General features: G+C 42.6%; 1 protein-coding gene across 1 annotated transcript in view; it reads left to right on the forward strand.

Moving 5' to 3' along the window:
• Positions 1 to 13870, forward strand: part of TNIP3 (TNFAIP3 interacting protein 3) — a 58237-nt gene that overhangs the window by 19702 nt on the left and 24665 nt on the right. Inside the window, exons 3-4 of the mRNA XM_032684969.1 lie at positions 4639 to 4724; positions 12320 to 12452. Of these exons, the coding sequence (XP_032540860.1) occupies positions 4717 to 4724; positions 12320 to 12452 (141 nt within the window). The 5' untranslated portion in view covers positions 4639 to 4716. The remainder of the gene's footprint in view (positions 1 to 4638; positions 4725 to 12319; positions 12453 to 13870) is intronic.

A 13870-nucleotide genomic window follows, 5' to 3' on the forward strand; every position in this document is an offset into this window, starting at 1 on the left:
CTAAATGTATTAGAAATGAGGAGTCTCATTTTTAATGAGAGGAGCACAGAGAGTGTTTTGAGTTATGTTGTATGTGAATGTCATGGCTTGATGAGATGATATTTGTGATTTCCTCTGGTCACTTCTGTCTGTCACCCAAGCCTGAGCGTGACTGTGTTTGCTTTTTGGTAACACTTATGCCACTGATTTCTACTTGAAGAAGGGATTTATTCTTACGAAGGATTAACTTTCTCACTTTTCAATGTTCTTGAGATCTTCATCCAAAGATGTTTAGAAGCTGTTAAATGGGACGATTTTCTCTCAGTTTCAATTCAAGGAAAAAGGGTTAGATTGATTTTGAATAAGGTCATGTAGTCTAAAGCAGTGTTTTGTACTCAGCACTTGCACAAATTTGTGTGTGTCAGTGGCAGCACTTTCACACCCCTGGTGTGGAGGAGCAGCACTCATAGACTGGACTTTATCAAGCTGTGGATATCACAGCTCTGTGGGAGGGCATCTGTGAATTAAGTTTTTTGGGATGATTGCTGCTCTGAATCTACTGTTACCCCGACCAAGGAGAATTGTTCTTGATGATGAGATCAATTTTAAGTATTCAGCGTTAAATCTTCCTGCATCACACAGGGCAGGCACTGGTTTCGCTTTATCTTAACCAAATTAGGCACAGAGGATCTGAGGAGCCCGACTACTCTTTATTTTTGGCAAAAATCAAGCTTCAGATTCTAAGTTTTGGTTAGAAACTGTCTCATATTGAAGTTTCAGCACTTTAATCAGGAAATAGCAGGGGGAGGAGAGAACTGGCAGGGCTTGCTGTGTTTGTGGCTCGTTCTGGGCAGCATTTGCCTGACTGGAGCTGCATTTTCAGCAGAGAGCAGAGAGACACGTAATGCAAAGGCTGGTTCAAGGCTGGCACTGCACACCAGTGCTGCTCTGAGAACCAAGCCTGGGTCTATTTAGGTAGGAGGACATCACAGAAATGTTATATGTTTGATTGCTTTAGAGCAAAAAAAAAAGTCTTGAGGGCTTTCTTCCTGTTTTAGGTCAGTTTTAGCAAGTGTTGCTTAGGCTTTCATTCATCAAATGTTCTTTTATTTCTCTGGTTGTTCTTCCATTTTGATCACATTTACAGTAATAATGCATTTCTCCCTCCCACTCCTCCTACTCAACAGCCACACACAGATAATTTCTGACCTGCTGGCTTGTTTATCAACAGCATTGACGGTGGTAAATGTTCCACTTTGTTTTGGAGCTATTTTGCAATATGGGGTAATACCTAAATGAGGTGGATTTACTCAGCCTGGCTGTGACAGGCCCTGGATCTTTCACAATACAAAGCTGGGTATCACTGAAAAGGTAACTTACTAATGGGTTTATTCCTTATGTATAATTTTTTGGCATGTGCTTCCATCTGTTTGGAATGCTGGGCTTTCTGCTCTCTCCAGTGGGACAATATGTCTGGTTATGGTGGTGGTCTGTCAAATTGAATCATTGAGTTGATCTAGGTAGGAAAACCCAACCAAACCAAAAATCTCCTTTCCCTTCTCTGCCTCCCTTAGGCTGGATCATTTCTGGCATTCATTTTACATTGCATTCCCACAAAATATTGCTTTGGTACAGCTGAAGAACAAGTGAATTACTGGGCAGGTTTGGGGAAAATGAGCAAAGGTTTGCCAACACTGGATGCTCTGAAGCTGGAACTGGACTTGGAGAAAGAAAAAGAGAATGGGGCAAGAGCAGTGCAGGATTTAACATTTACAATAGAGATGTTTGTGAAATGCATTTTGCATAACATTTTGAAACACCAGTGTGCTGAGGACCTATCTGGCTGTGCTTGTTTTTACAATTAAGATTTCATTAGAATTAGTAAGTCTTGTTGTCTTTCTTGAACTATGTGGTATTTTCTCTCCAAATGTGGTTTGTTTTTTTTTTTTTCTTCTATGTGGAAAACTTGTTTTTAATGCAAATTAATACTCCAACCAGAAAGTGCTTTGTCTGGGTATATCTAGGGAGTAATTAGGGCTTGGAACCCTGACAAATTTGGTGGGTAAGCACCAAGGAAATTTTGCGTGCTTTTTACCAAACATTTTCAATTATTGCAAAACCCCATAAATCTGTGAGCAGAACTGAATCTGTTTTACTTCAGGGTGTTCCTGTTCTTAAAAACCTTGACAGAAAGCAGAAAATTTATGTAATTCTGAGCAATCCTTTACATGACCATTACAACCCCCTCTTTTACACAGCCTTAATTCTTTGAAGTAGCTGAATTTTATCCATCTTGGCCTCAATCTGCCTGATCTAATAAAAACCTACAGCGTTATATTGCATATTGTCGTTGTAAAAACTTACGGCTGCTCTAACAGCAAACACTTGCACGTGGCACCGTAACTGAGCTGCATCTCTTTCATTCAGGTTCAGAAGAAGAGGTTCGGATTTAGCTGCAAAATCTGCATATGACTAAGAGTCAGGAGACATGTCCAACATCCCCCACCCCAGCAGTGTGAGCAGCAGGGCTTCTGGAGAACTGCTTGTTCACACTGGCTGGGTGTGCAGCTGGGCCACACGGGGCTTTGGGACTTGGCAGCTCTGGCAGCTCCTCTCTGTGCTTTTCCCCGGCTTGGCAGAGCAAGGCCACGGAAAAACCTGGAGCACCCGCTGTGTGGGCCCAGAGAGAGCACCTGAAACTGCCTCTCCAGAACCAGGAAGGGACGTGGCTAATACATAAATATTTTTTTTCTGTGTTTTTCACTGCTTTCCTTTTATATTTATTTTTTTTTTCCTCAGTTTTTCAGAACTTTGTTTTCTTCTTACCTGACTTTCACCAACATGGGTGTCACATTTTCAGTGACATCCAACCTGCATCCCTTTAACGTGGCCTGGTTTTCGGCACGGGGGCTGCAATGCTGTGCCCAGCCTGGCAAATCCATCTGAAACTGCTGACATGTCAAACCTCGGTGGGATAAATCAGAGCTGGAGTAGAATATAAATTCTGTGGTGTTTTTTGGTTTGTTTGGTTGGTTTTGCTTTTGTTTATTTCGGAAAATTATGGCCAGATTTTCTTCAGTCATTTGGTTTTGGTTTATTTTTTTGTTGTTTCAGTGGTGGCACAGAGTGTTCATTCTAAGACAACATTTTTCAAATTTAATATTTTGAAGCTAGACACCTGAAAGCCAAGTTTAGGCACTCCAAAATAAACCTTAATCCTCATTAGTCCCCAGTGTGTGCAGCTCCCACTGAAATCAATCAAATACAGCTTTCCATACTTCAACGTGATTTTGTTATGATTAAACAGACACTCATAAAACTTGGACAAGCTGGAATCAAGTTTCACATGAAACTGAATGGACATTTTTTTCCTTAATAGGATCCTTGTAATTAGTGATTACCAGATGCATTTAAAACATGTGAAATGCCTGCAGGAATTGGAATTAAGAGTGGGGGAGGGATGCAAAACACCTCAGATCTTCTGCTGGCAACCTTTCATTTCAGATTTCTGCTCTGCACATAGATGAGGAGGCATGATTTCTATAAAATGTTCAGCTGTGGTTTCACATTAAGCTGATGTTACCAATAGAGGAGTGACTCATGATTGAAAACCTATTTGCTTACAAATAAATAGCAGGTTTAGCTCTTGATGGCTCCCCAATTTGTTTCAGTGGTCATATTGCTGTCCTTACCGTAGGTCAGTTTTCTAATTCTAGCGACTGTCATAATGATGTTGTTTGTCACTTGGATCTAAAGAGAAGAAGGAGGATTCTGGGCTCTTTTTGTGATGAACTGGAGGTGTCCCACATAGCCTGAAGGAACATCCCCCGGGGCTGTGCCCAGACTGCAGCACGGGAGCAAATGACTCCTCTGGATGAGGCTCATTCTTGGTACCATCTGTTCTCCCACTTGTTATGGAGAGGTGCTGCTTTGGTCATGTTTGGAGTTTTAGTCCAAACCCTCCAGTTGTAAGGGATTATCTTGATGTGGACTGTTTGCTCTTACCCCGCTGTGTGTCCTTTTCTCTGGACGAGCTTTTTTTGGTTTTTTTTTCCTTCTCTCCCTTCTCTTTGGAAATTCAGTGCTGGACAGTAACTGGTCCTGACCAGAGGAAGCTTGTTAGGAGCTTGTAGAGGGCTTGAACAACACCCTCATGCTCAATAACTTACACATGACTCTTTTTTTTTTCCTCTCCAAGTGATTTAAATCAGAGTCCTTACTCTAATTCCCTTCATTTTGGAGTACTTTTACCAGATGCTTCCGTGAATATTCTGGAAAATATGAGGACGTGCTTGAACTCTAGAGTATTTAAGACAATGGATTCTTTTAGGATGAATAATAAAAGCTCTTTTTGCAATACTTCCAATGTTCCTGCAACTGCTGGCAGTTTGTTCCTTGGGTAGATATTTGCCCCCACAGAGACTGTTATTGCTCCTGCCCTTGCAGAACTGTGGTTGGATGGAAGAGAGGATGATGCTGGGAAGGAAGAAGTATATTCCTAGCTCTTTGACAACCATTTATGAATGAAGAATAAAATAGAGATACAGATGAGACACCATTATCTCTTCTCATTGTAGCTGGATACCTGTTTCTTCTTAGCTTGTTAATCTTTTTATTTCCCCCTTAAAGTCTGATTTTTTCCCTCCCTGTTCTTAATAGATTCACTGTGAGCAGCTCAAAAGGAAGAATAAGGATGCAGAGGATCGTCTGGAGTTGTGCCTCCATCAGTGTGTTGAGATGGAAAGGTATTAACTATCTTAACGTTACATGGAGAAACTTCTTTTATTTTTATTTCTTGAAAGGTAATTTATTTTGCATTACTGAAAATCTGTAGTTGAGTGTTCCCTGTGTGTCCATGTATCTTCCAGAGACACAGGTTAATGCTTTTTCTTTCCTGCTTTAATCTGTACTGTGGAGATCTGTTTAAATGTGTGAAACGTGGAAATTTTCTGTCCTCAGAAGAGCAAAATCACAGGGAATAGTGTAGCTTGGAAGGGACCCCTGGAGATTGTCTGGACTGACCTCCTGCTTCCAGCAGGGCTGGTAAGGTCAGGTAACTCATGGCCTGCCTGGGTGAGTATCGAATACTTCCAAGTATGGAGATTTCACAACTTCTTTGTCACCTACTGCTTCACAAACCAATAATATTTCTACTCATAATACTGATACTAAGTATTAAGGGCAGTGTGTGGATTTGGGAGAGAGAGAAAAAGAAAAATTGCTTTAAGGTAACTGCAGATTGTTTGGAGAAGCTTAAGAAATAATATCCTACCCTTCTTTCCTCCCGTAAAGAAGCATTTTGTCTCAGGTTAGTTTATTGTGAAATAACTGAATTGGAAATCCCTTGGGACTTCCCATTTATTCAAGACACTGTGAGCTGTTGCCAGTGCAGTTTGCCTCCAGTCTGTTTCTGTGAAGGGAGGGAGGCAGGAGGTTCCCATCTGTTGATGACATCCCTGGTGTAACCGCGTGCCGGTCCCTGGCAGTCTGAGCCCTGGAATTGTGACACTGACAGCCACGCAGGGAGATTCCTCTGCCTCTCAGCATCCCCTGCCTTTCAGCTTGGCTGCCTCACAGCTGCCACGGGCGAGGAGTTGGCCTGACTTAACAGAGCGGCTTGTCCTCCATCAGCTACTGCGTGTTGCATTTCCTGGCTGTGTTCCCAAATGGTTTTCATCTGTTCGTTCTGCTTGTGCTGTCAGTAGGTCACTGAAGGTATCTCAGGTCTGCATGGGAGACACAGACCCAAAATGAATCATGGACTTGTTTTCCTCCAAAGGTTCAGCCCAGCTGTGAGCCCGGGTCAGTAAGGCCTTGGTGAAGCATCCACGTCCTGGCCAAGGCTGAAGTAGGAGGCAGAAACGGGCTGTTTGTGGTGATGCCTGATTCGAAAAGAAAGAATAATGATGTAAAGGACCAGTTAAAAATGCCAGCCATGCAACTGCAGTGCATCAGAATCAGAGTTTTCCACAGAAACTAGTGCATACACGATATGAATAGACCTGTGGTACTTAAGGTGTGTTTGTAGGGCAAGCAGCCAGTCCAGAAAGGACCGTGGGAGGGAGACCAGTTCAGAAGAGCACATACTGAGGAGAGGAAAGTGTCCTGAAAGGGGTGCAAGCTTTTCTAGATATTGATCTTCACAGAAAAAAGAACCAGCACTTGAAAACATATAGATCTGTCTCCCTTTTCCGTCTTTTAACTCTTAGTTTACAGTTCTTTCAATGCTTTCCTGCCACCTCTCCCCAGCTTTCTGCATGTGTGGTTTTTCAGTGGGGGAATCCATCTGCTCACAAAGCACATGCTGCTTGGTGGCTCTGCCTGGCCCAGCTTTCCATGACTGATTTTCATGGCAAAACTTAGGTTCCCTTTCACTGGTGATCCATGCGCAGCTACGTGAGCCCTGGGTGATGAGTCTGGGTGACAGTGCTCCACTCACTGCTTCTCCAGAGAAACAGGCATCTGCAACTCACTCATGGCTCATGTAAAGCCTCAGAAAGTTGGTGGGAATAATTTAATTGGCTTTCCTGAGGTTGGAACTTGGCTCAAATGCTGTCCATCAGGAAGACATTCAATTACAGTGTTGGTAGGATAATTAAGGAGATCCAAGTGAAAAGGGAATGATGCTATTTTCCTGATGTACAAGCTGTTCAGGGTGCAGAAGTGAGGCAGTGGCATGGAAACCCAGTCCCAAAGGACAGGAACCTCCAGGCAGGGAGGGGAGCAGCACCCTGGGATCAGTAACATGTCATTTAATGCAAACCAACTACTCATGGTCTTCTTGCGTGTTGCAGGTTACTGAGGGGGGTTATCAAACACTGAGAGACACTGAGTGCCTGTGTATCAGTACCTTTCCTTCTCTCTTCACTGAGTCAGGATGCAGCTTCACTTAATCACTGGGCCCTTTCTTGGTTTTTTTTTTTTTTTTTGGCTTATTTTCAGAGAAACCAGATGTGTTTTCATTAAGAACATGCACCTCTTTTGTTGTCATTTGTGTAATTCTTAAAATTAGGCAAAACTATTAAAGAATAATTGTTTCTGTTCACATTAACAGCCCACAGCTTCTCCAGATGTGGCATTTGACAGCCAAGCAGCTGCTGGCTATTAAATGTGCCTTAAAAGCCCCATTCCTTTGTCATAAAGGGAGCAGGAGTGTAGGGACGTTTATGGGGTGATAGGCAGATGTTTTGGCTACATCAGACTGGAGCGAAAGTTTAAGTGGTTTCTCTGTTAGAGTCACAGTGAGTACATGTTTTAACCCCTATCATACACCTTGTCTTCTGGAGCTCTCTTCTTGAGGCTGCAGTGGGATTGTTTCTAATCTCACACTTACCTCCAAAGCAACAGCACTTTTTTTGCAGCATCTGGAACACCTCACTCTGCAGTTCTGCCAGGGAGATCTCAGTTGCTGCCTGGCTGGCTTTCCACCTATGCCCTTGAAATACTGGGTAAATTTTTGGGGGTGAAACTTAGGTTAAAAATTTAGGTTGGAAGTAATTTGAAATAATGTGTTGCCTTTTTTTCCCCTCCCTAAACTTTCCTTTTAAGTATATACTCAAAATCCTCAGAGGCAGGTGTTCTTTCTGTGTCTGTACCAGCACAGTATGCTTTAAACCCAATAAAATCTTTTTGTAGTGGTACATGTGAGGTGCAACACAGAACTCGTGGAGCTCAATTTCAAGAGTTCTGACTCAAATTCCCAGGCCTAAACTTTGATGGAGACCCTCTTGCTGGGTGTTGAGTACTGGAATAACACCACTGATCCTTAGGGAATTGCACCACATTGTAGCTATTCTTTATCAGCTCAGAATCTGCTAAACTCTAAGAGCTTATGAGGCTACAGAATTTTTTTTCTGTAACAAAAGTCTCTCTGTCTTCTTGGCAGAATTTTTTCCTTCCCATTGCTTACTGAACCGGAAATTCTTTATTTAGTCTTAACTGGATAAGTTTTTAATATAAAAATCCCAATGTATTTACATGAAAAAAAAAATCTGTAAAACTGAATTTGAAGAGAGTAAAAATCCTTTCAAATCATATGGAACTTCAAAGAATAGGCTAGTTCTATAGATACACCATCATTTTTAAGAATTATATCCCTAATTTTATTGCTATTTCTAGTCCAAGTTAGATTAAATATTCTGTAATTCAGTCTCATACTCTCCCATATTCTACAGGCCCTTTTCTGAACTGAAGTGCATTATCATAAATAGGGGAAGTATGAGCTGAAACAGTTGGTCTTGAAATTTGCCATTTTTTAATTTATCCAGACTAGTTCATCCTCCATAATTCAATGCAGAAATTTATTTCTTTCCATGAATCTGCTCCCCAGGCTTAGCCAAGCAAGACTTCTACATCCCAAATGCCCACCCAAGGGGATGAAGCACATGTTTAACCCTTAGATTCTGGAATTCATTTCCCGTCAAAATCTGACTCTGTGGTGTTGGAGTCTGGCTGTAAATCCTGGCTTAAACCCCTTTTTCACAATTGTTTATGGTGTGTATTTGTGCTTTCACCAATCACAAGAGAATAGCCCGGGCACACCAGCCTTGAAATTAATATTTCAAATAGAATTACATGCCCTGGGTATTAATACTGTGCAATAAATGCCTTGGGATGTGTTGTAGGTATGTCCATTGTCACCTCATAACTGCTATGAGTGAGGAATAATGCCAATTTCCAATGAAAACCAGGGGGAGCCAAGAGCTCACAGATGGTACCAGCAGCAAAGCTGGGACTCTTAAGGGCTTGGACCTGGTTATTTGGTAAACTTGTATTTCTCAGCCTTCAATCTGTGCTGCTACAAGCCCAAAATATTTGGCTCATCATGTTCTGGCTCCCAGCTTAAAAGTGGAATTGCTGTAAAAAAGTATGCAACCATTAATAAATTTAAAAAAAAAATTATTTAGAGCATTATATGTATTATAATGTTATAAATAATGTTAATAATTATAAATAGGCCAATGGAGCCTAGAAATTGAAGTGGCACAAAGGTGTCCCATACGGAAAAAAATGAAAACTACTTTAAAGGCAGCTGGAAGAAATGAACACATGGGAGAAATGAAAACACCTTTAATGGGGTGCACAGTCAAGTTCTGCATGGATATGGCAACTGGCAAACCAAAGGGAATGTCTTACACTTGGAGGACATGGGTGGAAGGATACTGGCTGCTATTTTTCAGATAGGACATGGAAATCACGAGTGAGGTTGGACTCTTCCCTTTTCCTGCAAGTTGCTAAAACTTATTCTGTGAAATCAGCCTTCTTCAATACACCTATAAATTCTGCTTTCATATAAAATGTCCTAATTTTCCCAAAAAAAGGAAATTTAGCAGCTAACTCAAAGGTTACAAAGAGGAGTAATATTTCAATCTTTTGTTGGCTCCTGCATTAATCACACTGTGCTATGTAAGTAGGGTGGGTTGTGTAGATTTGATATCTTCCTGTTCTTTAGAAAGCTTTTGCACATAGAAGGGATATACTTTATCCCATATGACCACATGAAAATGCTTTTAATATTCTCTTATGGTCGATTTTACAAAATATTAAAAAAATGTATCTCCCAAATTTGAAATGATTTCCTTTTCCGTTTGTTAGGGGTTTTTTTTCCTAACATGTTGCCTATTTGCATAATTTAATTATTAAAACCCGAAACACCCCATTTTAGAAAATGTTGGCAACAGCACGGAACAGGAAAGGTTTTAACGGTACAGAAGTGCACCTGTGAACTTCACAAAACCAAAAGCAGTTTTGGAAATAGTCTTCTGCAGAAGCTGAATGCTGTGTGCCCTCTAGAGCTCATCGGGGGAAGCTCTGGTAATCGGCAGGAACTGTCTTGGTCTGGGGTAGCTCCTAATCACGAGCTCCAGCGCTCAGAGCACCTGTGTGCTTGAAACTCCGGATTCTAAATTGGATCTACACACCAGATATGATTAACAACAAATAAATATCCTGCCAGCTATCAAAGTGGCTAATATTAAAATGCAGATAAGTGGAGTAACAGTTTCTCAGTCTAAGAACTGAGGGGAAACCAAGTGCACCAAGAAATCCAGTCAATGAAGTGGCTTTCTGACTTTTGTGATGGTCTTGAAACACGTGGATATTATGGAGCAGCAATGAGTTTGTAGGGATTGGAGCCTTTTGTGGTTCCCTTTCTTTTACCCTGGCACAGCCGGGTCCTGCTCTCACCCAGGCACTTCTGAGTGCAGAAAGGAGACTGTAGAGACAGGCTGGGAGCAGTTAGAGGTGAACAGCATTTACAGCCACAACATCAAACTCTGGGGAGGAGAGCAGAGGAATGAACCTTTTCTGGCTGAAAAGAAATACTTAAAGCCAACCTCCATCTTTATGGGGTACTTCTCATCTTGATTCATGCTCTGATCTCAGGAGATTGTGGTCACCCATCTTCGCTCACTGTGGCTGAGCCAGCAGCAGAGATGAGTGCAGCCTGCCTAAATACTTCCTGCTGCACTCCTGCCAGATTGCTGCCCAGCTTTTACTGTCTTATCCTCGGTGTTGCTCCTTTATTTTGAATATTTCTTTTAGGCAGTTTCATTTGACTCAAAAGAGTTTATGAAACACTGTCTCCTTTGACCAAGCTGGGTTGTGCTGCCAGCTGGGGGTGGTGACTGCAGGAGAGAGTCACTGCTTCTGTGCTGTGGCTTTCCAGTTCTGAGCAGCCTCAAAAGCACTGAGAGCTCTGCACTGTTATATATCCGATTGTTACACAGAGCAATCTCACCCTGGGTCAGGCATGGGAGCCTGAATGGGCTGGAGATGCTGTTTTCCAGGGAAATGCACTGGGGTGCTTGGTCCTGCTGCTGCCTGAGGTCTGGGAAGCTCAGCACAGAATTGCTTAGAAAAAGGGAAATGCCACTTGCCGTGGTTTATCCAGGATTCTGCAATATTTAGCGAGACGCAGAAGGGCTGGACTCCTTTCCCGAGGTTTGTTGTTTTCCCTCTGCAGTTTTCTCCCGGTGCTGCTGCTGGGGCTCACCTGCCACCCACGCACCGCTGGGGCTTTGGAAACTGCCACGAGCCTCCCGAGCAGCTGCACCACCATGGAGTCCACGAAAATGTGCTTGGAGAAGGTCTTTGTCTTCATGTTCATGGCTTTGAAAGGCAGTTTTGGCCATGAAATTCCAGCTTGTCCAACTACTAGGTGGCAAGTCAAAAAAACCCCAGCTTTTGAGTTTTACTGGTCCTTACTTGCTACTGTTGGTGTTTCGTTGTAGAACCTCTGCAAATGATTTTTGCATCCATGCCTAATGTAGACATATTTCTGTTAGAGTCTCTGTGTTTAAAATATTGAGAATAAAATGAATCCTGCTATGCTACCAGCACGAAATTCACCACACTTATTTACTCATATCATTAAGATAGATTGGTTTGTTTATTGGGTAATTTTATCAATTTTGCTTCAAGAGTTTCCTCAGAACCTACAGTGCAATCCTTGTCTAAACTGCAAGCAGCATAACTATTAAATTCTTACTGCTTTCAGTTTTTCTGGTAGCTTAATTGAATAATTGAGTATTTTCTGCCTAAATAAAGAAGTAATCTTGTTCTAACAGGTTAGTGATACTTTCGATACTTGCAGTTTGCTTTCTGGTCACGCATTAGTTACATTTAGAGCTGGATTAAGCTGATTAGGAAATGAAGGTCTGGGCTTTCAAAAGAACTGAATATTTCTTGATAACTTGGGTTGAGCTAGGACATTTGGGGGTTCCTTTTAATTATGCCTCAGACCACTTCCTGAAAGTCACATTCCCCCATTACATTGTATCAAGTGAATCAGCCCCAGTTGACAGTAAGTTCCGTGAATTTGGAGCCCTCACGTGCACATAAGTCCTGCATGTCCTTAGTAGGGAGCAATAAAAGAAATTAATTTTACCACCAAATAAACACCATTTTGCTGTTAATAACTGAGCAACTAGTTTTGCGTTTCCAAACCAATCGAACTATTTTGATTGCAATTTATTTAAAGTTGAATTTAAAATTCTTGGAACTGCGTGTGAGTGGGTGGGGTTGAGGACACGTGGCAGCCTTCATATAATCCCTAAAAGGGTTGCCTTGGATTTTGTAGGTGCAATGCAGTAAAATTCATAAAGACAGCTTGTGTAACTATTTTAAATGAATTTCTGCCCCCAAAGCACTGAGATAGTGCTTGTGTGACAGTGTTTTAGTGCTCTCTGCTTGCACATCAGGAAGGAAAGGGAGCAGGAGCTCAGTGCAGGAGCAGCTCTGCTGTCTATGTGCTCACAGTGAGGAGGGAGCTGAAAAATTGACCTGCTCTTTACTCCAAGTTTGGGTGTCAAGTTTAACGTTGCTGTTTCTTCCTAAGCAGGTGTGAAAGTAAAGAGCTGGATGTTGAAATAAGGAACCTGATAGGGAAGAGTAACACTTCCCAGTCGTGTGAGGACCCCAAACCTATTGCACAAGGGAGTCCAAACCCTCAGAGAACTTCGTGTTCCCTTAAGGTAAAGGCACTGTGCTTTTGCAATGTTTATCTGCCAGGAAGGAACATTCGGGGATGTTCCCTGGGTGACTTGGTTATGCATGAAACTTTTGGATTTCTGAAATGATGCAATGAACTTGCTACACATTTATTTTTCCCTGATATAGCTACTTTCTGTTAGGAGGAAGATTGGCTGAGAAGTTACGTTTTATAGCGCTTTAAAAGGTCAGCTAAACCACTCTGATGATCCACTCTGCAGCCACATGTGCCTTTTGGATAACACAGAGCCCTGAAACCATATAACCCCAAAACCACTGTCATTTCTTTAGGTTGTTTGGTAGCTCTGGTTTAACTGAGAATGAGCAGAGGTGTGTGGGAGAGAGATCTTTGGAAGTGTCAGAAAGGCTTTTAGATGAATAGGAAGGAAGAAGAAGGAAGATGCTGATGATTCAAACCCACACTCCTGTGGTATTGCAGACAGAGAGTTGTCAGCCACCTGCCAAGGCCCCTGCCTTTGCCTGCAGTGAAGCAGTGGTTAACAAGCATGACAGAAACTCGTTCTCAGGTTTCCCTCTCAGTTTCTCTCCTCTCCCCTGAAATAGTGAATGTGGTAGAAGGACAAAAGGAATTTCCCTATTTCCTGGAACTGGGAGCAGGAGGAGTGATTAAGCCCTGAATGCCATCCACCTGCAAGGGGTGACACACTTACCTGCCTGTGTGACACTCCCACGGGCTGGGGGAAGGAAACCTCTGAAGGCTGTGCCCCAAGGCATGATGCAGGAAATCGGGGAGGAGGTAAAAGAGAGATAGATGACTCTCTTCGATGAAATCCGAAATTACACACGGCTCCTTTCACATGCAAACCGCCAGCTCCAAAATGAGTCATGACCTCGGGGCACGAAACCGAGCTGAGCCTAAGGAGACACCCCAGGGTCAGACTAGTGGGATTAGAAACAGTGAGAGGGAAGCCACAGGGAGGGATGGGGATTCCCGGATGCAGGGGGAGGAATTAGCACGGTGAAACAGAAGCCAGCCCAGAGTCAAGGAGCATCCAGCTTGGAAACCTGTGGAAACACCTGATTCCCCACGTTAGGCTCCCTCCAGCAGAGGGAGAATAGGAAAGGATTTAAGGAGGAAACAGGAGGGATGTGCTTTACCTCAGCTGTTTCTGTGGGGTGCTTCGGTGCTCACCCAGAACACCATGGCAGTATTTGTTCTGTCGTGCCTTTCTCTTTACATTTATGGCACCATTTTTTGCCTGTGAAACCTGTGTGGTTTTCACAGCTTAAAGGAGGATGGTTTATGATATTTCTGCACTAGATACATGCTGAGTATTTTTTATTTATACTTTTAAGTCAAGCAACTTTTCACTTGGCTGGTTGTTGAGCTGGACTTCAAGTGAGTGACAGCTTGACAGTAGCAATGGGCTTCAACAACCTC

Source organism: Chiroxiphia lanceolata, chromosome 4 (assembly GCF_009829145.1).
Source record: "Chiroxiphia lanceolata isolate bChiLan1 chromosome 4, bChiLan1.pri, whole genome shotgun sequence".
In the NCBI taxonomy this organism is placed as follows: Eukaryota; Metazoa; Chordata; class Aves; order Passeriformes; family Pipridae; genus Chiroxiphia; species Chiroxiphia lanceolata.